General features: G+C 37.6%; 1 protein-coding gene across 2 annotated transcripts in view; it reads right to left on the minus strand.

Moving 5' to 3' along the window:
* The window catches only part of SLC16A10 (solute carrier family 16 member 10), a 116,199-nt gene that overhangs the window by 41,172 nt on the left and 49,317 nt on the right, over positions 1 to 25,710 (minus strand). For both annotated transcript variants that reach the window (XM_039252200.1, XM_039252201.1), the window contains exons 2-3: positions 3,805 to 3,949; positions 672 to 1,137 (exon numbers count right to left, since the gene is read on the minus strand). In XM_039252200.1, the coding sequence (XP_039108131.1) occupies positions 672 to 1,137; positions 3,805 to 3,949 (611 nt within the window). The remainder of the gene's footprint in view (positions 1 to 671; positions 1,138 to 3,804; positions 3,950 to 25,710) is intronic.

Here is a 25,710-nt window from a genome sequence, read left to right on the forward strand (position 1 = left end):
TTCTTGTTTCAGTATAAAAGAGGCTTGAATTTGTCTTTGAGATAGAAATAAATAAAATAAATTGCTTGAGCACTTGAATTCTTAATTTTCTATGAAATTCTTGCTCTCCCCTCATTTGGAAGTTGCTAACTAACATTTCTGAAATAATCCTCTGAGTAGAATTCCCACTTTCCCGGAAGTATCCCACAAGTAGGTGTAATGTTTCTTTGTGTCAAGGCCATTTGGCTTTTACAGCTTCCTAATTTCTGTACCATTCTGTCAAAAAATAATGTATTGATGTTGGCAAAATCATTGCCCCATCTTTGTCCCTGATGATGATTTGTAAGCTACTTAAAGAAAAAGTGACCAAGTTTTTTGTATTGATGACATCTGTTCCAGTATTTTAGCCGCCCTCCGTCTTTTTTTTTTTTTTTTTTACAGTTTTTTCTGGTTTTTAAGGTTTAGCAATTTTTAAAATACCAAAGCATACCATGAAACCTATCCTCTGTTTAATGATCTATTGGACACAGATCTAACGATCTCATGGTCTATGTCAAGGGACCCTGACTCTCAGGATTCCCTGAATTACAGCCAGGATAATGTTTAAGGTCAACTTCAGTGTGATCTATCTTGCTCTCCTAAGTATGAAATATTCATACGCATTACCAGCAAAGCCAGAGAAGCATACTCACCAAGTGAACATAAGGCACGAAGTATCCAAAAAGTGCAAGTGGTATTCCAACTGCCCAAACTGCATAAGCTCTCACCTTGAAGAGGGCAAAATTGAAAACTTTTTTTGGAGGACTAAACTTCCTCCTGGAAAAGAGGGAGAATCTGTTGTTGCCTCCTTTGGTTCCACCCTCTTTATCTTTGGCACTTGGAGCAAGAGGTCGGTACGTAAAGCTAGCCAGGAAGAGAACGAACATGAAGACGCAGAGGACCCTCAGTGTGTGAAAGAGGCCCACGGTGTCGGTCAGAACCCTTAAAAGGAAAGGCAGCAAAATTGTGAAGATGCTGCTGCCAGCGGTGACAATGCCATTCACCAGTCCAAGGCGCTTCTTGAAATAGTGTCCCAAAATGACCAGCGAAGGCTGGTATGCAAAGGAGCAGCCACACGCAAATATGATTCCATAGGTAAGGTACAGAGGCTCGATGGAGCTGTGGGAAGATGAAAGAGATGGAAAGCAGCTTTCATTATTTTTATCAAGTGCTTGGTAGAATAAAACCTTCTAGTAAAAGTGGGTTTTAGCTCTTCAACAGATTTTATACAAATAAAAATTTAACAGAAAGAGGTGAGAAACCTATTAATAAGCTAAGAATACGATACTAAAAATATTTTTTAATTTTTTCTAATGTTTATTCATTCTTGAGAGAGAGAGAGAGAGAGCAGAGGAAGGGCAGAGAGAGAGGGAGACACAGAATCTGAAGCAGGTTCCAGGCTCTGAGCTGTCAGCATAGAGCCTGACACAGGGCTTGAACTCACTGCAAGATCATGACCTGAGCCAAAGTTGGGCACTCAACCAACTGAGCCACCCAGAAGCCCCCCTGCCACCCCACTTTTTTCTTAATTTTTTAAAAAATATTTTACTGTAGGGGCACCTGGGTGGCTTAGTCGGTTAAGCGTCCGACTTTTGCTTAGGTCATGATCTCGCGGTTTGTGGGTTCAGGCCCCACGTCGGGCTCTGTGCTGACTGCCAGCTCAGAGCCTGGAGCCTATTTCAGAGTCTGTGTCTCCCTCTCTCTCTGACCCTCCCCTGCTCACACTGTCTCTCTCTCTCTCTCTCTCCTAGAAAAAAAATATATATTAAAAAAAATATTTTAATGTAATCTGAATGGATAATAAAATGCCTCAAGTATGTGAAGAATGACCATTAAGGCCAATAGTAATTTTGTTCCTCTTCCTCTTTCCATGGATATTAGGCGAACTGTGCAGCACTCGGTCATACTGCTATGCTCTCCACAGCTCAGAAAGGACAGTGCCAGGAAGGGCCTCAGGAAAATGACAGTGATTAAACTAATGAACAACAACAACAAAAAACCTAGCCTCAATAAAAGCTTTTGAAAATTTTAATTTTACTATAAAAACTCATTATTTTATTGAAACTTCCCAGGCACTTACTAAGCAATCTATTCAAAGGAAAAGCTGCATTTGCTATTTTTCTCCCCAAGGTTATGTCAGAAACATTTGCACAGAGAAGCAGTTTTGTCTCATTTTTGCTGGCCTAAGGGCTGTAGACCAACCTTCGCCCCTGTATTGTACTGCTCTCAGCGTTGTGCAAGACAAGAGATCATGCTCTGACTGCAGAAAGGCCAAGTGAAGTGTGTTATTCGTGATTCCAACTTGTCAGTTTTAAGGCCATGTATGCCTCAAAAAGAAAAATAAAGGATTAAGGATTGTATAGTTTAACCAAATAACTTGATTACACATCTCTTATGAACATAAAGGAGATTATTACATTCCTTGAAATGATTAAGGTAAGGAGTGAAAGAATACTAAAATTTTTTCTTTTGAAGAGCCCAATTCAAAAGGCTATCTATCAGTAGTAAAGACAAATTATTTATTAGAAGCTTAGATAAAACTGGTTAATAATTAAATTTTGAACAATAATACTAGTCTAGCAATATGCTAAGGTAATCAAAAGGAACTCTAGAATCTGATAAAATCAAGGCATGTTGGCGATCCTCTCTGAGATGCCCTTCCCCCTTTATTAGTCCACAGGGAGCACAATCTCCAAATGAGGCTCAAAAGTTACTCCCAGGTTTCCCCAGATTAATTTTACCTCACTATGATCACCCTTTACTGAATCTCCACTCTATCCCATAAGCCTATATTTAGCAGTTACAGACTCCAGGTACTTGATGGAAACTATTAAAAATGTGAAAAACACCCTACTCATAATCTTAAGTGAAACAAGACATCTACTCAAATAATACAGAACAAAATACTTCATGCATTCTGCCTCAGTGCCTCAGTTTTTCCATATAAGTAGTTTTCAAGATAACTGCAACTTACTTATGGTACTATTTTTATTTAAGAATTTTAAAGGAAAAATCTAAATCTATTATACATTTCTCTGCCTTTTCCAAATCATATATTAAAAACAGTGCAGGCAGCACAGTATCATGAACACCTATATCTATACAATATTCCACAGTATCGTAAACCTGTCCGTTGGAAAACCAGAGAGCCATGAATACAAATCGGAAACATTCTCTTGGGCACGATTTTAAGTGCTAAGTGCTGGGTGATAGTAAGCTTCATACATCTCCTACAGAGTAAGGCATGCAAGCACAAATGATGGCATTTTCAATGCTGCTCAGCATCTTTCACTTCTAAATTTTCACCTCAGTAACAGCTAGTTCAAATTGTTGAAGTTTGACAACTGAATGCATGCAGTGTAAATCTGTAAATATCGCTCATGTGTGTAAAAAGGATTCCGAGAAGGGACTCTGATGTGACCAGGAGTTGCTACAGAAGGCTTTCCTACGAAAGCAGAACTTGAACTATAAGCAAGGGGGTCCACTGTTCAACACCTGGAATTTATACCACATTTCCCCCTTGTACCCCTGAAAGTCAGACAGTTTTTGATCAGTGGGTTAAAAAAATGAAATTGAATAAAAAATATGAGAGAGCTGCAAACAAAAGCATTCAAATTATGAAGCTCTGACTTGTGGCCATGTATAACACTGTATAAGTCATACTGCTTAAAGCTTACACAATGGAAAAGGAGGGGTTTTTTCCTTGTAAACAGCAAAGTGTCTAAAAGCACAACTTTTTGGTATCTAACAGTTCTTCAAAAGCAGCACGAAGAACCAAGTCCTTACCTTACAAAGGAACTGGACAGGAGTCCAATGAATCCAACAGCAGCACCCATGACAGCTGTCCTCTGACAACCAAACATGTCTGTGAAGACGCTGGCTATTGGGCAGCAAAAGAAAATCATCCCCATGGATAGAGAACTTACCCATGCTGTAAGAGAGGGACAAAATGGACATTATGATATGGCAAACTGCATATGTAGTTATCCCATAGGATATAATACATATTTAGAATGATATTAGTGCAAAAAAGCTATTACTTTTTTGGAATGGGAGGAAATTGGAATAAATGAGAAACAAATCTGAATCATAGCCCAAAGGACTGGCCAATACTAATTATAACTGGCACAGCAATTATTTGCCCTTAACTGAATTTTTGAAGTTTGTTTTATTAATCAAATCAAACACTCCCCTATGACCCAAACAATATTAATCTCTAACCTGTTATCTATGGTTTTAAGCAACTTCTAGTCTATGGAAAGAAAGTCATTTAAAAAACTGAGATACATTTACAAATCACGTCTGGGTTGTCAAACTGCTTAGAAATGGTCACTGGAAGTCAGGATAGTGGTTAACGCTTAGGGGGAAGAGACAGAATAATAATCATTTGGGAACCAATAGTTAAGTACTGAACATCTGCCTAGAGTCTGGGCTTAGTTCTTGTGCTAAGGGAGTCAAGTCATACACAGGTAGACTATTTGTTGACCTGGATAACAGTTATTGGGTATCCCTTTATTTATGAAACCACACATACATTTTATCTTCTTTTCTGAAAGCATGTTATCTTTCACAATTAAAAAAAAAAAAAACACCTTAAGAATCAGGAGTCATGGGGGCACCTGAGTGGCTCAGTGAGTTAAGTGCCTTAACTTTTGACTCTGGCTCAGGTCATGATCTCGTGGTTTGTGGGTCTGAGCCCCACATCAGGCTCTGCACTGATGGTGTGCAACCTGCTTGGGATTCTCTCTCTCTCCCTCTCCCACTTGCATGCACACACACACTTAAAATTTTTTTTAAATAAAAAAATGTTTTTAAAGAATCAGAAGTCATAATTTCCTGTTCTGATTCTGTAAAAGCCAAAACAAAAGGAAACCCCAAAAAAGAAATACTGAATATAAATTATCATAATTTTGTGCCAAAGAAACGAGTGATCTCACAAAATATTAAGTCTATAAATTCTAATCAAAAAGAATAGTAAACTAATGGGACCTAAGTGAATTGGCTAAAAAACAAACAGATCTGGGTCCAAATCCCTTGGCCCTATAACTAAAGTATATCCTTAGGCAAGTCACTTGCGCTTAGTCTGTTTTCTTATCTCGAAAGGGGATCTAACACATACCTTTCCAGAATTATTAAGGATTAGGGAAAATGTATCTAAACCTCAATATCTAGCACAGAAGACCTTAATGATTTAGAGTTTTAACAACAACAAATTGTCTGTCTTATACACTGGAACAGACGATCTCTAAAGCTCCCTCCACCTCTGAAAGTTTACTAGTTAGTATATTTTCTCAGCAAAGGAAGTAAGCCCAGACCCTATGCAAATGATCCCTTCTTAATAATGGGGTCCAAAAAGAAGACTGTATCAGGCTAACAATTTAATTCTTTGCCTTCTTACATTTTAAATTATGCATATTTTAATCAGCCATATTTCTATCTCCTTCCTTCCCTTACCAGAAAGGAGACTATGTTCTTAAAACACAGTGAAAGAACTGTACAAACAATGCAATATTTTTAAATTTAAGTATAATTAACATACAGTGTTCTATTGATTTCAGCATACAACATAATGATTGAATAATTCATCATGATAAGTATATATTTTTTTTTAATATTTTTATTTATTTCTAGGAGAGAGAGAGAAAGACAGTGTGAGCAGGGGAGGGTCAGAGAGAGGGAGTCACAGACTGAAACAGGCTCCAGGCTCTGAGCTGGCAGTCAGCACAGAGCCCGACGCGGGACTCGAACCCACGAACCGCGAGATCATGACCTAAGTAAAAGTCGGACGCTTAACCGACTAAGCCACCCAGGCGCCCCATGATAAGTGTATTCTTAATGCCCTTTATTTCACCTATCCCTCCACCCACCTCCTCTCTGGAAACTACCACTTTGCTTTCTGTATTTAAGAGTCTAGTCTTTTGTCTCTTTTTCTTTATCTGTTCATTTGTTTTGTTTCTCAAATTCCACACGAGTGAAATCATATGGTATTTGTCTTTCTCTATCAGACTTACTTCACTTACCGTAATACCCTCTAGTTCCATTTGTGTTGTTGCAAATGGCAAGATCTTATCCTTTTCAATGGCTTAGTAATATTCCAGTGCATGTGTACACATGTTGTATATGTATGTATACATGAATGTGTATATATGTTTACACACATACCCTACATCCTTTCTATCCATTCATCTATAGATGGACACTTGGGTTGCTTCCATTATCTCAAATAATGCAATCTTGACTTAGGTGTTGGTAGTGGGGGATTCAGAAGTGGAGAGTACAAGGGAGAGACTGGCCAGATTAGTTAGTACAATCTCAGCCCAGGTGGGCAGAGCTGTTCAGTATGGGTCTACTTAAGGAGAAATAAGAATTTTTAGTCTACTATCTTATATAAACATGTCACTGATTTATAATAATTCAATCTAACTTAAAAAGTTCAGTCATCTATCATGTTTTTTCATGAAATAGTCTAAACAATCGAGGGAAAATAGAAGAATAAAATCCTAACATTTATTTTTGGATAAAGGCACTTTTACAACAAAGTAAAATGCCAACACTAAATAGGATACCCCATTAAGAAATCCAAGAGCATACACTTATATTGCATGTAATGTTCATATAAATCAAAGTGTTTTTAATAAAACTAAGTCAGGGCACCTAGGTGGCTCAGTCAATTGAGCGTCTGACTTCACCTCAGGTCATGATCTCACGGTTCATGGGTTCAACCCACACGTCGAGCTCTGTGCTAACAGCTCAGAGCCTGGAGCTTGCTTCGGATTCTGCGTCCCCCTGTCTGTCTGCCCCTCCCTCACACATGCTTTTACTGTCTCTCTCTCTCATAAATAAACATTAAAAAAAAAAAAGAATAAAAGCAAGTCTTGGGGTGCCTGGGTAGCACAGCCCATTAAGCATCTTGATTTCAGCTCAGAGCTCATGATCTTATAGTTCATGAGATCGAGCCCCACTTGTGGCTGACAGCATGGACTCTGCTTGAAAATCTCTCTCCCTGCCTCTGCCTCTCCCCTGCTCATACTTTCTCGCTTAAAATAAACTTAAACAAAATAAATACAAGTCTTCACACATTTTTTAAAGTCTTTATGCATCACTGTTTAGATTTTGATGCTATACCAAACATGAAAAATGTTACAGATTTTGATGTCCACTGAACAAGCACTAACTGCTGGATATAATCAAATACAACTTTATTTTTGTCTCAATTATCCTCTTAAAACTTATGTGGGGAGAAAAATGTTCCCTTGCGACTGGATGACCACTTCAGCAGGTCTGTATAATTCTTCTAGCCAATGTTAAGTAACAGAAAGGCCTAGGGTCACTTTCAGTAACAGAACCAATCTTCACTTGGTTATCAAATCTTCGTCCCCAGCTCCAGCTTTGTCTCTTTCCCATGACCTCTTCTCCCTCTCCCCAACTGCCATAGTCTCTAAAGTAGAGATGGGAAAGAGGGAAGCTGGGACAAGGAAGATAAGGAGATATTTCTCCCTTCTGCTTAAAAGTGCCTATTATGTTCTAGGCACTATCCTAGGCTGTTGAGAATACAAAAACAATTAAGAGATTTCTCTACCTTCCAATAATTTTCAGTCTAGTAACATATATGCAAATAGAGGTCTAACCAGACCTCTATCACCACATAGAAGGTGATAAATGCCTTAAGAGATATAGATGTCAAAAAACGTATACTAAAGAAACTCTTTAGAATGTGTTTCTATACTCTTATTTGAATATATGTATGTGTAGGTGACACTATAGAAAGAGACATCCAAGAAAGGCCATGTTGGAGAATCTTTGTCAAAAAATACCAAGAAGCTTTCTAATTTCCCCATCCAGATCCTTTGTTTCCTCCTCCATATGGAGAACAAATCCTCAGCTCTCAGTATATGCCCAAAGGAGAATGCAAATCACTGAAAGGAAGTGGTTAGGTTTAATATATAAGAAGATTTTCCTGCATAGTAAGTAAAATAAAGGTGTTATAATAATGCAGACATAAATGACTGCACAGGCAAAGTGTTTACAAATGAAAATACTCAAAAAGAGAACTACTGCAGTTAGTTTAAGGTTGATAAATAATCTTTTGCCCTTTTTTGGTAGTTCTAACCCTCATTTTCACTTGATCTTGGCCTCTTTTCAAGACATCTTTGCTTTTTAATATCTCAACATTGTTCTAATAAAATGAAATAATACAAAACTGAGATTAGAATTCAAAATATTATTCAACAAAGTCCCAAGGACTCTTGGGGCATAAAGCTATCTGGCAACAACACAAAAATTGAAGAATCAGTAGACTGTACTGGACTATTTCCTTGCCACCCTAAATGTTATTTGGGAGTTATATTTCTACTAAGGAGGGGTTTTTAAATTATTTGCTATCAACTAATGTTAATAGCATCAGAGTGAAGTGGTTAAGCAAACCCTCCTGCAGAAAACAATAAAAACATGTGTGCACCAGAAACAAAAAGTGTTTAAATACACTAGAAAACGATGCTCAGCATCCCTCCTCATCAGAGAAATACAAATCAAAACCACACTGAGATACCACCTCACGCCAGTCAGAGTGGCTAAAATGAGCAAATCAGAGAACTCTAGATGCTGGCGAGGATGTGGAGAAACGGGCACCCTCCTCCACTGTTGGTGGGAATGTAAACTGGTACAGCCCCTCTGGAAAACAGTGTGGAGGTTCCTCAGGAAACTAACAATAGAACTTCCCTATGACCTAGCAATAGCACTGCTAGGAATTTACCCAAGGGATACAGAAATGCTGATGCATAGGAGCACATGTACCCCAATGTACATAGCAGCACTCTCCACAATAGCTAAAACATGGAAAGAGCCTAAGTGCCCATCAACAGATGAATGGATCAAGAAGATGTGGTTTATCTATACCATGGAATACTACATGGCAATGAGAAAGAATGAAATCTGGCCATGTGTAGCAACATGGATGGACCTTGAGGGTGTTATGCTGAGCGAAATAAGTCAGGCAGAGAAGGACAAATATCATATGTTTGCACGTATAGGAGGATTAGGAGGAACTTGACGGAGGAACAAGGGGGAGAAGAAGGGCGGAAATGGTGGGGGAAAGGGAGAGAGGCAAACCATGAGAGACTCTTGAATGCTGACAAAAACTGAGGACTGATGGATGTGGCAGGGAGGAGGGATGGGCATGGAGGAGGGCACTTGTGGGGATGAGCACTGAGTGTTATGTGGAAACTAATTTGACAATAAACTATTTGTAAAAATAAATAAATAAATAAATAAATACACAAGAAAATGTCTAAAGCAGATAGAAGGTGGAGGAGAGTTTACCCTTGAAAAGCTAAACTGTAAATAAAAAGTCTGTGGGCTTTTTTTGAGAATCAAGACACAATACAGGTGCTGGATAGACTAGTTTAGGCCAGGATAAAGAAAAGGAATAACTAGAGAAAAAAGAAAAGCAGTAGCCAAAGGCTGTAAGAACTGAGCAGAGATTATCAGCTGCTGCACATCACAGAGTGACAGTTTGCAGGAGTCCAGGCAAGCTAACTGCCTACTAGGAACAAAAACTCAATAACCCTTGGAAGTTAATAATAGAATCAGAGTTACTTCAAAATATTATCTACAGTATCCATGTTTCAAACTAAGATTATTAGGCATTCAAAAAAATAAGCAATATTAATTGACTCTGAATGGGCTTAGATGTTGCATTTAGCAAACATTTCAAAAACCTGTTATATATATGTTAGAAGTATTAATGGACAACATTTTCAAATAATTAAATGTAAAGTATAATCTTGCAGATATGGAATCTCAACAGTGAAATGGAAACTACAAAAAAAATGGAAAATCTAGTGATGAAAAGCACAATAACTGAAGAATGCATTCATAGGCTTACTAGATTGATAACAAAAAATACAAAAGTATATGGAAATCTGAAGACAGGAAATATCCAATCTCAACACAGAGAAAAAAAATGACCTATTATATACAAGGAAAACAATGATACCATTATCAGTTGGCTGCTCATAAGAAATAATGAAGGACACTGGACCAGACATATTCAATGGGCTGAAAGAGGAAAAACTGTCAACCATGGATTCTATATCCAGCTAAACTACCCTTCACAAAATTAAGGCAAAATAAAAACATTTTTAGATAATAAAAAGAGATAATTTGTCACTTGGAGATTTCCACTACAAGAAATATTAAAGAAAGTGTCTCAAGCTAAAGGGAAATGATACCAGCTGGCAACATGGGTGCAAAAGAAGGAAAGAAATACACATACACATGCTTTTTCTTTAAAATTTCTTTATAAGAACTTATATGACTGTTTAAAGCAAATTATAACACTGTATATGGGTGTAGTATATAATAACAAAAGAAGTAAAAATGGAGATAAATGTTACATACTATTGCAAGTTTTCTATATTTCACCAAAGCAATTCTATATTAATTTAAGATGCATCTGGACAGCTTATAAATGCATATTATAATCTCTAGAGAAAGCATTAAAAAATAATGCAAAGAGGGGCGCCTGGGTGGCTTAGTCAGTTAAGCGTCCGACTTTCGCTTAGGTCATGATCTCGCGGTTCGTGGGTTCGAGCCCCGCGTCGGGCTCTGTGCTGACTGCCAGCTCAGAGCCTGGAGCCTGTTTCAGTTTGTGATTCCCTCTCTCTCTGACCCTCCCCTGCTCACGCTATCTCTCTCTCTCTCTCCTAGAAATAAATAAAACATTTAAAAAAATAAATAAATAAAGAGATGCACTTTAAATACAAATGCACAAGTTGAAAATAAAAAGATGGAAAAAGATACACCACATAAATAACCGTAAGAATGGAGTGGCTCTACTCAGTTTTGACTAAATAGACTGAAGACAAAAAGGGTTACTAGAAACAGAGGGATTTTATCAAGATAAAAGTATCAATGCATCAGGAAGAGATAACAATAACTTTATGTACATTTAATAAAAGAGCATCAGGAATATAGGAAACATTAAAATTTGATTCCTACTTACACCTTAAAAATTGCCTCAAAAAAGGATCATAAAACTTAAATGTGAAACTGAAAATTATAAAACTTCTAGAAGAGAACATTGGAGAAATCTTTGCAACCTTAATTTAGGCAAAGATTTATTAACTACAATATTAACAATTTAGAAAGTAAACTTCACAAAACGAGGAATTTCTCTTTGAAAGACACGGTTATGGGGCACCTGGGTCCCTCAGTGGGTTAAGCATCCAACTCTTTTTTTTTTGTACACATTTATTTTTATTGTAACAAAGCAACTTGTACACTTTTAACATTTAAAACTAAGCAATATCCTTCCTTTCCAGTGAAACAAAAGGAATATTTTTAAATAAACAGCAACAAAATTACAAGAGAACGACAATTTCAAATAAAATCCTACAGGTTCTGTGGATTCTCCCATTGAGTGGCAAGGCTCAAGCCATCATTAGGAGAGAATTTTATTTTAAAAGTGTCATCTTCAACTCCAAGGATGTCCGTTAAACATCACAATTAAACATGCCAAAGGCAAAACCATGTTGTCAAAATGACCACTTAATCCCCCCAAACATCTCAAATTCACCCTTAAGCATCCAACTCTTGATCTCAGCTCAGGTCTTGATCTCAGGGGCATGAGCTCAAGTCCAGTATGGAGCCCACTTAAAAAACAACGAAAAAAATGAAAGACACTGTTATGAGGATATAAAGACAAGCCACAAACTAGGCAGAAAGATTTGCGAATGATGTATCTAATAAAAAACCTGTACCCAGATTATATAAAGAATTCTTAAAACTCCATGGAAAGCATGCAACCCAATTAAAAACAGGGAAAAATTTTTGAAAAATCACTTCACAAAAAAAGACATGCACTCAGTTTGTTCTCAGTATTCTAGAGTCTCTCGTGGTTTGCCTCCCTTCCTGTCCCCAACTATTTTTCCCCTTCTCCTACCCCATGGTCCTCAGTTAAGTTTCTCCTAATCCTTCTGTAAGTGGAAGCATATGGTATCTGTCTTCCTCTGCCTGACTTATTTCGCTCAGCATAACACCCTCAAGGTCCATCCATGTTGCTACACATGGCCAGATTTCATTCTTTTTCATTGTCATGTAGTATTCCATTGTATAGATAAACCACATCTTCTTGATCCATTTGTCCGTTGATGGACACTTAGGCTCTTTCCATGAGCTATTGTTGAGAGTGCTGCTATGAACATTGGGGTACATGTTCATGATGGGAATGGAGGAGGGCACTTGTTGGGATGAGCACTGGGTGTTATATGGAATCCAACTTGACAATAAACTATGAAAGGAAAAAAAGACATGCAAATGGAAAATATGCATATGAAAAGACCTCAACATCATTAGCCATAAGGGAAATGTAAATTAAAATAATAATGAAAAGTACACACTTATTAGAAAGGCTAAAATGAAAAGGACTAATCATTCCATAGGGCAACTGGAACCATCACACACTGCTACAGGGAATAAAAAATTGCTCCACCACCGTGGAAAACAGTATAGGAATTTTTTTTTAAGTTAAACATACCCCTACCATATGATCCAGCTGTTCCACTCCTAGGTATTTACCTAAGACAAACAAGAATATGTCCATACAAAAACTTGTAAACAGACATTTATAGCCAATTTTTAATAGTCAAAAACTAAAAAGAATCTAACTGTGCAGAAATGAGTGACTATATAAACAAACTAAGGTGTATTTATATAATGGAATACAACCCAGCAATATACACAGGAGTGAACTCCTGATCAATATAACATGAATGAATACCAAAATAATTACACTCAGTGAAAGATCCAAAGAGCAGATAAAGTATAAATCCATTTATACAAAATTCTAAAAAATACAAATTAGGGGCACCTGGGTGGCTCAATCAGTTGAACATCAGACTCTTGATTTTGGCTCAGGTCATGATCCTAGGATCATGGGATCATTCCCCACATCGAGCTCTGTGTTGACGTGGGTTCTGCTTAAGATATTCTCTTTCTCTTTTTCTCTTCCCCCCGCCACCCTAGTCACACACTCTCTCTCTAAAATTTAAAAAAATACAAATTAATTTATAGTGACAGGAAGCACATCAGTGTTTACCTAGAGGGTGGGAAGGAGTTGGAAAGAGGGATTACCAAGGGACAAATAAACCTTTGAGGGTGATGGTTATGTTCATTAGTTTGACTGTAGTAGTGGTTTTGCCAGTGTATACATATGACAAAACTCATCAAATTACACACTTTAAACATGCAGCTTATTACAGGTCAATTATACCTCAATAACACTGATTAAGAAATGAACCCATGTGGAATATATCAACAACAATAAATAGATGTCATAAGAAACAAATACACAAAACTAGCAGAACTAGACAAATCCACAATCATAGCTGTATATTTAGCACATCTGTCTCAGTAATTAATAGAAATAAGAAGACCAAAAAAAGCATTAAAATATAAAAGTCTGGATGAAACTATAAACCATTTTAACCTGACATTTACAGAACACTGTATCCAACAATGATTGCAAAGAATTGTTAGCTCTGCCAGGAAAAGTGTTAATCACTGACTGAGGGTAGAGTGGGGACAGACAGGAAAGAGAACGTTTCTGAAATGTCTCCTAATCCATGGAAAGGACCTGCACAGAATTGTCATCAGCTCCTCAGGCAATCCTGTGAGGAATTATCTTCATTTTAAAGATGGGAAAAAAGAGATTAATGGTCCTAGGCAACTTGCCAAGGTTATGCAACACTGGTGGGATTCGAACTAAAAATCCAGGGTGGAAACAGGAATAAGAAGACGTGCCCAAGAGTCCTTCATTAAAAAACATCCACTAGGCACCCACAGCTAGGTCATGTTTGACGTTGTTGATAAAAAGTTTGCCCTTCCTGAGATGCCTGGGTGGCTCAGTCAGTTGGATGTCATAGTGATTTCAACTCAGATCACAGTCTCACAGTTGGGAGACTGGGCTCCACATGAGGCTATGCACTGGGCATGAAGTCTGCTTAAGATTCTCTCTCTCTCCTCCCCCCTGTACCTCCCCAGCTCAGGCCTGAAAACACTTTTTTTTTTTTTTTTAATTTAAAAAGTTATCCCTTCCTGGAGAAGCTCACAATCTAGCTAAATTAAGACAGAATCCAAACCTCAATCAAAGTGGCACAGTGAATTCACAGTTCCATGTATCACCCTCTGTTCCAAACACAAAATAATGATACAATTAGAATATACATATCGATTTTTCAAGAGATACCAAAAAAACCTAGTCATGGGCTACAGACTACCTGCAAAAAGGAAGGGGCTAAGTTGGGCCTGCCTTCTGGAGTCCAGGTCTGGTGGCAACCACTGGGTATTGTCAAGAGGACTAGAAGTACTCATTGTGAAACAGAAGAAAGCCAAGCTCACTGCCTAAGCCCAGAGCTGGAACTCCCCCCCATACACTTTGCAAAAGGAAACTGGAGGCAAGAGTGAGCAAGGTGGGATTTTAGTGATGTTTTCTTCTTAAATTTTTATTTAAATTCTAGTTATTAAGGGATTTTGTGATTTCTATCCAGATTAAAGGTTTAGAACCCTACAAACCTCTAGGGGAAGAGAATATAGACTCAGCCTGAAACAAGGTCCTCATTGGCTCTCTGGCTGGTCTGTGAGATTTTGTGTTCTGTGGAACAAGCAGTTTAAAGGACCTTGTTCCAAAACTGGGAATTCAGGGGGCCTAATAGAAGACCTGTTAGGGAAGGAGGGTGAAGGAGAAAACAAACAATATACCTCCTACTCAGAATGATTCTGTAAACTCAAATTCCAAAAAATTGAAGCCAGTCCAATGCTAACAAAGACAGCCAACAAATCACCAATTAGCAAATATAGTCACTCCACATGAAATTAATTCTGTAGACCAGTGTGGCTACCACTCCAAAATGAGTATATTTAGAAATGTCAAAGAAATAAATGAAAAAATATTTTCATTAAAAAAAAACATGAAACAAGCAAAAGTAAAACAAGGGCAAGTGCATTTTAAGAAGAGTATTAATTAGAAATCCTGGATATGAAAAAATAGTCACTGAAATAAAAAATTCAATAGAGAAAACTTTATTCCAGATTACAAACCTAAATATGAAAAAAATACAAATCTTAAAAAAAGAATATCTTGAACTCACAATAGAAAAGTATTTCCAGACAGAAGCACAAACCATGAAGAAAAATATGGATAAAGTTTACAATTCCTATACAAAAAAGACACTAGAACCAAAGCAAAAAGATATAAGCCACAGAATGGGAGATCACTCCAGGGCATATAAGTAGTAAATTATTATAATCTTGCATTTATAAAGATAGGCTATATATCAATAAGGGAAAAAAAGACAACCCAACAGAAAAATGGACAAAAGAGTTAAAAGGAAATCTACAGAAGAGAAAACCCAATAGCTAATTGACATTTATAAACATGCTCATTAGTAATCAGAAAAATGTAAATTAAAAGAATAAATGACCATAATTTGGCAACAAATAAGAAGTCTGAATTTTAGTGAGAAAATGGGAAAATGGGAACTCTTATGCATACCAACATAAATATAAAAAACAACTGTGAATAGCAATTTGGCAACATCTAGGAAAGCCAAAGATATGCATACTCCATAGTATAGAAGTCTAGCAATTCCACTCCCAGTTATGTACTCCAGAGAAATTTTATACATGTGCAAAATAACACAAGTAAGAATGATCACTGACGCGTTGTTTGTAACAGTAAAAAAAAAAAAAAAAAAAAGGCAAAATCTAAATGCCCATCGGCATTTGAATAAAGAAATGCTGGATTTAACATCCAGTGGAATATGGATTCACACATATGTAGTAATACTATAAAACGTGATGGGAATAATAAAAGCCAGTTCACCATAGTTATTACCTCTGGGAAGGCATGGATAAAGAAGGGGACACAGGTGACTACAATTGAGCCTAATGGTTTACATTTTATTTATTTATTTTTATTTTTAAATTCAAGTTAGTTAACATATAGTGTAATAATAACTTCAGGAATAGAACTTAGTGATTCCTCAATTACATATAACACCCAATGCTCATTCCAACAAGTGCCCTCCTTAATGCCCCTCACCCCTTTTGCCCTTCTCCCTACCCAACACCCCACCAGCAACCCTGTTTGTCCTCTGTATTTCAGAGTCTCTTATGGTTTGTCTCCCTGGTTTTTTTTTTTTTTTAATTTATTTCTAGGAGAGAGAGAGAGACAGCGTGAGCAGGGGAGGGTCAGAGAGAGAGGGAGTCACAGACTGAAACAGGCTCCAGGCTCTGAGCTGGCAGTCAGCACAGAGCCCGACGCGGGGCACGAACCCACGAACCGCGAGATCATGACCTAAGCAAAAGTCGGACACTTAACCGACTAAGCCACCCAGGCACCCCTGTCTCCCTGTTTTTATATTATTTTTGATTCCTTTCCCTTATGTTCATCTTTTTTGTATCTTAAATTCCACATCTGAGTGAAATCATATGATACTTGTCTTTCTCTGACTGACTTATCTTACTTAACATAATACACTCCAGTTCCATCCACATTGTTGCAAATGGCAAGATTTCATTCTTTTTGATTACTAGGTAATACTGCATTGTACATACATACCACATCTTCTTTATCTATTTATCAGTCAATGGACATTTGGACTCTCCATACTTAGGCTATTGTCAATAGCACTGCTATAAACATTGGGGTGCATGTGCCCCTTCAAATCAGCACTCCTGTATCCTTTGGATAAATACCTAGTAGTGCAATTGCTGGGTGGTAAGGTGATTCCATTTTTAATTTTTTGAGGAACCTCCATACTGTTTTCCAGAGTGGCTGCACCAGTTTGCATTCCCACCAGCAGTACAAAAGGGTTCTTCCTCCTTCTCTGCATTCTCTAATGTTTTGTGTTTTAGAAAGAAAATATTAGAATCCGAGTACTGAGTAGTAGTTATATAGACCATGCATTTGTTATTCTCTACATTTTTGTTTTTTGAAATATTGAATTAAAAAAGGTAAGTTTTCAGATCCTCAAAAGTTTCCTCAAAAATACTCCTCTGGAATACTAGAGGAGGTAGAATAACTATTTTAAAAAGGGCTAAAATAGGAAAAACAGTTTTAAGCTCCTTCCATTTATACAGTTCAGTATAAAAATGAGAGAGAGGCTATTTTGGCAAAATTGAAATCCTCAAATCCCATATATGCCGCTGCTCTAGAATTAAAGTTTCTCTTCATATTATATTATTAATAGTTTTTTTAAAACATCAAATATATATTAAAATAAATATTTAAAACACTGAATAAAAAATAGCAAATAGCAATAGAAGAGCTCTCAATTATTCCCCCTTCTCCATCACTTCTATGCAGCATTTCATGATGTTTACAGATGAAAAAGACTTTTTGCGGGGTTGGGGGGGGCGATGGTGGCTATAAGTGTATAGGTGCTGGCAGTTACTCTAACACTTGCTGTGGCATAGATCTGCCTTAAAACTACAGTTAACTTAAGGTTGCATTGTATGGTTTCTCTGATACTAACTGCTTGGCTAACTCGTATCTACAATTCATGGAAATCCCATTCTCAGATAAAAATACCCAAATCTTATCTCAATAGTAAGATAAAAACTTGAGACCTCTCTCCTTTTTTTAAAAGTAAACTTCTGGGGTACCTGGGTGACTCGGTCAGTTAACCGCCCAACTTCAGCTCAGGTCATGATCTCATGGTTTGTGGTGTGAGCCCTGCATCGGGCTCTGTGCTGACAGCTCAGAGCCTGGATTCCATTTCTCCCTCTCTCTCCCCTGCTTAAAATCTGCATCTCTCTCTCTCTCTCTCCCTCCTCTCTCTCTCTCTCTCTCTCTCTCCCCCCCTCTCAAAAATAAGTAAACATTAAAAAATCTTTTTAAGGTGAGCTTTTATTTTAGAATAGCATTATATTTACAGGAAAATTGTGAAAACATTAGAAAGAGAACCCATATACTCCAGTTTCCCCTATTGTTAACATCTTACATTATTAGTACAGTAGATTTGTTACAATTAATGAACTTATATTGATACATTATTCAGTCTACACTAAAGTCTACGCTTTGTTCATATTTCATTAGTTTCTACCTGATGTCCTTTTTCTGTTCCAGGATCATGTCTCCTTAGGCTCCTCTTGACTGTGACAGTTTGTCTGACTTTTCCTGTTTTTGATGACCTTGACAGTGTCAAGGAGTACTGATCAGGTATTTTGTAGACTGTCCCTCAGCTGAGATTTGTCTGATATTTTGCTCATGGTGAGAGTGCAGTTATTCCTTCCTTTTGGAAGGAAGACCTCAGAAGTAAAGTGTCATCTTATCACATCATATCAAGAATACATAGTATCACAATGTGACTTATCATTTTTGATATTACCCTTGATCACCTGGATGAGGTAGGGTCTGTCAGCTTTCTCCAATGTAAAGTTGACCTTCTTTTCCCCCTTTTCTTACTGTATTCTTAGAAGTCACTAAGCATAGCCCACATATAAGGAGAGGGGAATTAAGCTGCATTTCCTTGAGGGTGAAGTACGTACCTACATAAATTATTTGGAATTCGTCTGCACAGGAGATTTATTTATTCTCCCACATTTATTTATTTGCTCAATCATTTATTTACTTATCATTTATTTATCACTATGGAACAATGGATATTTATTTTATACTTTGACTTATAATACTACCTTATTTATTTTGCTGGCCACTGGGATCTCTTTCCTTTGGCTCTGGTGACCCTTTGACATACACCAAAATTTGTGGAGCTACTTCTGTAAAGCACCCTGATTCATTTTATCAGAGAATGATATTAGAAATCAAGACCTAGGTGCCAAGTGCGTTTGCGGCTATAGAGGTATCAGTGTTTCTAGGCCCTCTCAGCTGAGAGAGGTAGGGAATTCATGTATGTACATCAACCCACGTATATACATACTTCTATAATTATTTCCTATACATAACCAACCAGATCTATATTAAGCTAAATATAAATTCATATTCATTCCTATAATTCTAATCCATTATTATCACATAAATCATTCTAGCCTTCTCTGTTTCTTGTCTGTAACCTTCTATTCCCACAGTGAAAAATCTGAGAATCTCCTATTTTTCACCTCAGAGAGTTACACAAGTAAATGAACTTATGCTTTGGGAGGAAATCACTTCTCCAAATTACCATTTTTTTCTGATGGGTGATATCAAGACTCTGTAAATAAAGAACTTTTTTTTTAAAGGTTATTTTTGAGAGCAAAAGAGAGACATAGCACAAGCAGGGGAGAGGCAGAGAGAGAGAGAAGGGGGGAGGGAGGGAGGCAGAGAATCTGAAGCAGGCTCCAGCTTCTGAGTTGTCAGCAAAGAGCCTGACGGGGGCCCTGAACCCAGGAACCACAAGATCATGACCTGAGCTGAAGCTGGACGCCTAACTGACTGAGAGTCACCCAGACAAACCTGTAAATAAAGAACTTCAAAGCAACAATAAGTTCATCCAATGTAACGTCTAAACCTTCAATTCCCAGTATCTCCAGGTCATGGCATACCTAGAAAATAGTAACACTTGTTAAATTGAGGTAAAATGGTAAGGCTGCTCATGGCTGCAGACAATGGCTCAGAAACCTGGGACTCAGGAGTGCTGAGGGGATCAACACTGATGCTCACCTGTAACCATTCACCTCACTTGGGAAGCACTGAAGTGAAGTAACATGGCTCTAATAACTACAGAGATTTCTGGAATCACGTATCACAAACTATTCCAAAAATATGAAAATTAACAGAGCCCAAGGTTTAAAAATTCACAATACATCATACGCATGTCAATTGCTGGGTCTCCAGGATTCATCTTTAATTTATAGCTCTCAGAAATCCAAAGTAGTATATAGGTAGTTCTGAGTGTGATTTGTTTTTAACCCCCAAACTTAGATTCACAGTTCCAGCCCCTAATGCAAAGCTCCTCACCCCAATTTACTGAAACTCACACTAAGAGTAATGAACATTTTCTAACCATGCTATTGTTCAAAGTAGAAGATAAAGTCCCCCAGCCCACATCCATAATGCAGTGTGCTACTCCTACAATTAAATACAAGTCTGCTTAGGCCTCTCAGTCTCCATGAGAGGATGCCAACCTGACAGTCTGCTAGTTAGATCTCTGAGGGAGATAAATCCAGTATAATTCACAATAAAATACCCACAATACAAGACCTAGACTCCTGGGTGGCTCTTATCAAACACCCAGTTGAAAGCAATGATATCTAAAGATGGGGAAATTGTACATTATAGTTTCCACATGACCCTTAGATTAGGCCAGACTTGGAACCTGTAAGCTCGGTCAGATCACACTGGCCCCTGATAGAACTGCTTTCAGAGTTGTCTCCTGACATCATAGACTCAGCTGTCATCAAGAGACATTTACAGAAACCGTCTAATGAAATGTATTATTATATCTACCATAAGGGTAATGCTAACATTCATTCATTCATTCCTCAGTGCTCCCTATAAGAAGCTAAGAGTTAGGAAACACTTTACTTTCTTGAGTAGTAAGTAAATTTCCTCTTTAACCACTTCCATCATGCCTCCCTTTTCATTCTGGTTGCCAGGAAGCTTAGAGCCATTTACTTTACTCTATTATAACAATACAGGTCTTTAATGGTTTATGTATTAATTGGGTACTATTTTCCCATACTATTAACTACATACTATATATTTTCAATGGTTTCTAATTCTTTACTTTCTGCTCCTATCTTACCATTTTATTTGTGTGTTCCATGCTTCTGAAAACCACTTAAAATCCTTTGTGGAATGAGGTAGCATAAATTAATACACATATAATCCTATTATTACTATAGCTGTTAAACTCTACAGTAATGACAGGATTAATGGCCTAGAGTGGGCAACTTAGTTAAGAGGAAAAACTTTTACAACATTCTGATAGAAGATACTGAAAAATATTCTCCAAAAAAAAAAAAAAAGTGCTCTTTCCTTGGATATCATTTTCTTATAAGACTTTATGACTTTAAGACTTTAATTTTAAATTCTAAGCCATCAAGAAAAATAAGTTTCTAATTAGACCCCCTCTAACATCCATTCTTTCTATACCCATTTCTATGTTCCTTTTCTTCACCATGGCAAACTTTTATCTTTTTTAACTGCAAGACCCATACAGGTCATAGCTATTAAATCATAATCATACCTAATAACTGTCAGTAGGAACACTAAAAAATTACTCAGGACAAGCATCTTACCTTTGTAAGGAGAAAGGAAAACATTCAGTGGGTACTACCATGTGGCAGACAATATATGGGGCATTTTATACATGCCACTTTATTCAATCTTTGAAGCAATCCCAGGATTTGGACAATATCCCTGTATTACAGTCTCTGAAACAGCCAAAGCACAGAGATTAAGTGATTTACCTAAGGTGCTCAGCTATTTAAATGGAAACCTCTAGATTTAGCCACCATACTGTCTGGTCTAAAGCTCTGCTCTGTCCATTCCTTCATCCCTTATAAACAACCATACTGCTTTTATAAACTCTTGTCAGGGAACCTAAGCTAGGGAACTATTTTTTTCATGTTTATTTATTTTTTGTTGTTTTCTAATTTTTAAAAATAGTTTATTCTCAAGTTGGTTTCCATATAACACCCAGTACTCATCCCCACAAAAGCCCTCCTCCATGCCCTCCTCCACCCTTGCCCTCGCCCACACCCCCATCAGCCCTCAATATGTTCTTGGCATTCAAGAGTCTCTCATGGTTTGCCTCCCTCCCTCTCCCCAACTATTTTTACCATTCTTCTCCCCCATGGTCCTCCATTAAGTTCCTCCTAATCCTCCTATACTTGCAAACATATGGTATCTATCTTTCTCTGCCAGACTTATTTCGCTCAGCATAACACCCTCAAGGTCCATCCATACTGCTACACATGGCCAGATTTCATTCTTTCTCATTGCCATGTAGTATTCCATTGTATAGATAAACCGCATCTTCTTGATCCATTCATCCATTGATGGACACTTAGGTTCTTTTCATGTTTTGGCTATTGTTGAGAGTGTTGCTATGAACATTGGGGTACATGTGCCCCTATGCATCAGGTACATGTGCTCCTGTATCCCTTGGGTAAATTCCTAGCAGTGCTATTGCTGGGTCAAAGGGGAGTTCTATTGTTAATTTTTTGAGGAACCTCCACACTGTTTTCCAGAGGGGCTGCACCAGTTTACATTCCCACCAAAAATGTAGGAGGGTGCCTGTTTCTCCACATCCTCGCCAGCATCTAGAGTCCTCTGATTTGCTCATTTTAGCCACTCTGACTGGCGTGAGGTGGTATCTCAGTGTGGTTTTGATTTGTATTTCCCTGATGAGGAGGGATGCTGAGCATCGTTTCATGTGTCTGTTGGCCATCTGGATGTCCTCTTTGGAGAAGGGTCTGTTCCTATCTTCTGCCCATTTCTTCACTGGGTTGTTTGTTTTTCAGGTGTGGAGTTTGGTGAGTTCCTTATAGATTTTGGACACTAGCCCTTTATCTGGTATGTCATTTGCAACTATCTTTTCCCATTCTATTGGTTGCCTATTAGTTTCATGGATTGTTTCCTTTGCCGTGCAGAAGCTTTTAATTTTGATGAGATCCCAATAATTCATTTTTGCTTTTGATTCCCTTGCCTTTGGGGATGTGTCAAGGAAGAAACTGCTGCAGTGGAGGTCAAGGAGGTTGTTTCCTGCTTTCTCCTCTAGGGTTTTGATGGTTTCCTGTCTCACGTTCAGGTCCTTTATCCATTTAGAGTTTATTTTTGTGTATGGTGTGAGAAAATGATCTAGTTTCATTCTTCTGCATGTTGCTGTCCAGTTCTCCCAACACCATCTGTTAAAGAGGCTGTCTTTTTTCCATTGGATTCTCTTTCCTGCTTTGTCAAAGATTAGTTGGCCATACATTTGTGGGTCCAATTCTGGGTTCTCTATTCTAATCCATTGGTCTATGTGTCTGTTTTTGTGCCAATACCATACTGCCTTGATGATTACAGTTTTGGAGTAGAGACTAAAATCTGGGATGATGGTGAGGCCTCCCGTTTTGGTTTTCTTCTTCAATATTACTTTGGCTATTCAGGGTCTTTTATGGTTCCATACAAATTTGAGGATAGTTTGTTCTAGTTTTGAGAAGAATGCTGGTGCAATTTTGATTGGGATTGCATTGAATGTGTAGATTGCTTTGGCTAATAATGACATTTTAACAATATTTATTCTTCCAACCCATGAGCATGGAATGTTTTCCCATTTCTTTGTGTCTTCTTCAATTTCCTTCATAAGTTTTCTATAGTTTTCATCATAGAGATCTCTTATATCCTTGGTTACGATTATTCCTAGGTATTTTATGGTTTTTTGTGCAATTGTGAATGGGATCAGTTTCTTGATTTCTCTTTCTGTTGCTTCATTGTTGGTGTATAAAAATGCAACCGATTTCTGTACGTTGATTTTGTACACTGGAACTTTGCTGAATTCTTAGATCAGTTCTAGTAGGCTTCTGGTGGAATCTGCCAGGTCTTCTATGTAGAGTATCATGTCATCTACAAAAAGTGAAAGTTTGACTTCTTCTTTGCTAATTCTGATGCTTTTTATTTCCTTTTGTTGTCTGATGGCTGATGCTAGGACTTCCAGCACTATGTTAAACAACAGTGGTGAGAGTGGACATCCCTGTTGTATTCCTGATCTCAGGGGGAAAGCTCTCAGTTTTTCCCCATTGAGGACGATGTGAGCTGAGGGCTTCTCATAGATGGCTTTCATGATGTTTAAGTAAGTTCCTTCTATCCCGACTTTCTGGAGAGTCTTTATTAAGAAGGGATGCTGTATTTTGTCAAATGCTTTTTCTGCATCTATTGACAGGATCATATGGTTTTTATCTTTTTGTTGTTGTTGTTGTTGATGTGATGTATCACATTGATTGATTTGCGAATACTGAACCAGCCATGTAACCCAGGAATGAATCCCACTTGATCTTGGTGGATAATTCTTCTTATGATCTATATTCATCAAGGATATTGGCCTATAGTTCTCTTTTTTTGTTGGATCTCTGTATGGCTTGGGAGTCACAGTGATGCTGGCTTCATAAAATGAGTCTGGAATTTTTTCCTTTGATTTCTATTTTTTGGACTAGATTGAGAAGAATGGGTATTAATTCTGTTTTAAATGTCTGGTAGAATTCCCCAGGGAAGCCATCTGGCCCAGGGCTCTTATTTGTTGGGAGATTTTTGGTAACTGATTCAATTTCTTCACTCGTTACGGGTCTGTTCAGATTTTCTATCTCTTCCCGTGTGAATTTTGGTAGTGAGTGTGTGTTTAGGAATTTGTTCATTTCTTCTAAGTTGTCCAATTTGTTGGCATATAATTTTTCATAGTATTCCCTGACAATTGCTTGTATTTCTGAGGGGTTCGTTCTAATAAGTCCTTTGTATTCATGATTTTGTCTATTTGAGTGCTCTCTCTTTTCTTTTCGAGAAGCCTGGTTAGAGGTTTGTCAATTTTGTTTATTTTTTAAAAAAACCAACTCTTGGTTTCATTGATCTGTTCAATTGTTTCTTTGGTTTCTATATTGTTTATTTCTGCCCTGATTTTTATTATTTCTCTTCTCCTACTGGGTTTGGAGTGCTCCTGTTGCTCTCCCTCTAGTTGCTTTAGGTGAGCTGTTAGATTTTGCACTTGTACTTTTTCTAATTTCTTGAAATAGGCCTGTAGTGCAATGTACTTTCCTCTTAGGACTGACTTCACCACATCCCATAGAGTTTGGACTGTTGTATTTTCATTTTCATTTGTTTCCATATATTTTTAAATTTCTTCTCTAATTCCCTGATTGGCCCCTTCGTTCTTTAGTAGGGTGTTCTTTAACCTCCATGTTTTTGGAGGTCTTCCAGACTTCTTCCTGTGATTGATTTCGAGTTTCATAGCATTGTGATCTGAAAGTGTGCATGGTATGATCTCAATTCTTTGATATTTATGGAGGGCTGCTTTATGTCCCAGTATGTGATCTATCTTGGAGAATGTGCCATGCACACTTGAGAAGAAAGTGAATTCCATGGCCTCAGGAGGTAGAGCTCTACATATATCTGTCAAATCCATCTGGTTCAATGTGTCATTCAAGTCCATTATTTCTTTAGTGATTTTCTGTCTAGTTGATCTATCCATTGCTGGAAGTGGAGTATTAAAGTCCCCTGCTGTTAGCACATTCTCATTCAGAAGACTGTGTCTATTTGTGATTGTTTTATATATTTGGCTGCTCCCGTATTCAGTGTGTAGACATTTATAATTGTTAGCTCTTCCTGATGGATAGACCCTGTAATTATTATATAATGCCCTTCTTCATCCCTTGTTACTGTCTTTAAAGTTCAGTTTGTCTGATATAAGTACAGCTACTCCAGCTTTCTTTTGACTTCCAGTAACATGATAGATATTTCTCCACCCCCTTACTTTCAATCTGAAGGTGTCCAGTCTAAAATGAGTTTCTTATAGACAGCAAATAGATGGATTTTGGTTTTTTATCCATTCTGCTACCCTATGTCTTTTGACTGGAGTCCATTTACATTCAGTGTTATTACTGAAATATATGGGTTTAGAGTCATCATATGTCCTTTGTGGGATTCATGCTTGTGGTGGTGTCTCTGGTATCTTGCGTTCCTTGTAACATTTCCCTCAGAGAGTCCCCCTCAAGATTTCT

The sequence above is a fragment of the Hyaena hyaena genome, unplaced genomic scaffold, assembly GCF_003009895.1.
Source record: "Hyaena hyaena isolate Hyena2069 unplaced genomic scaffold, ASM300989v1 scaffold_412, whole genome shotgun sequence".
In the NCBI taxonomy this organism is placed as follows: Eukaryota; Metazoa; Chordata; class Mammalia; order Carnivora; family Hyaenidae; genus Hyaena; species Hyaena hyaena.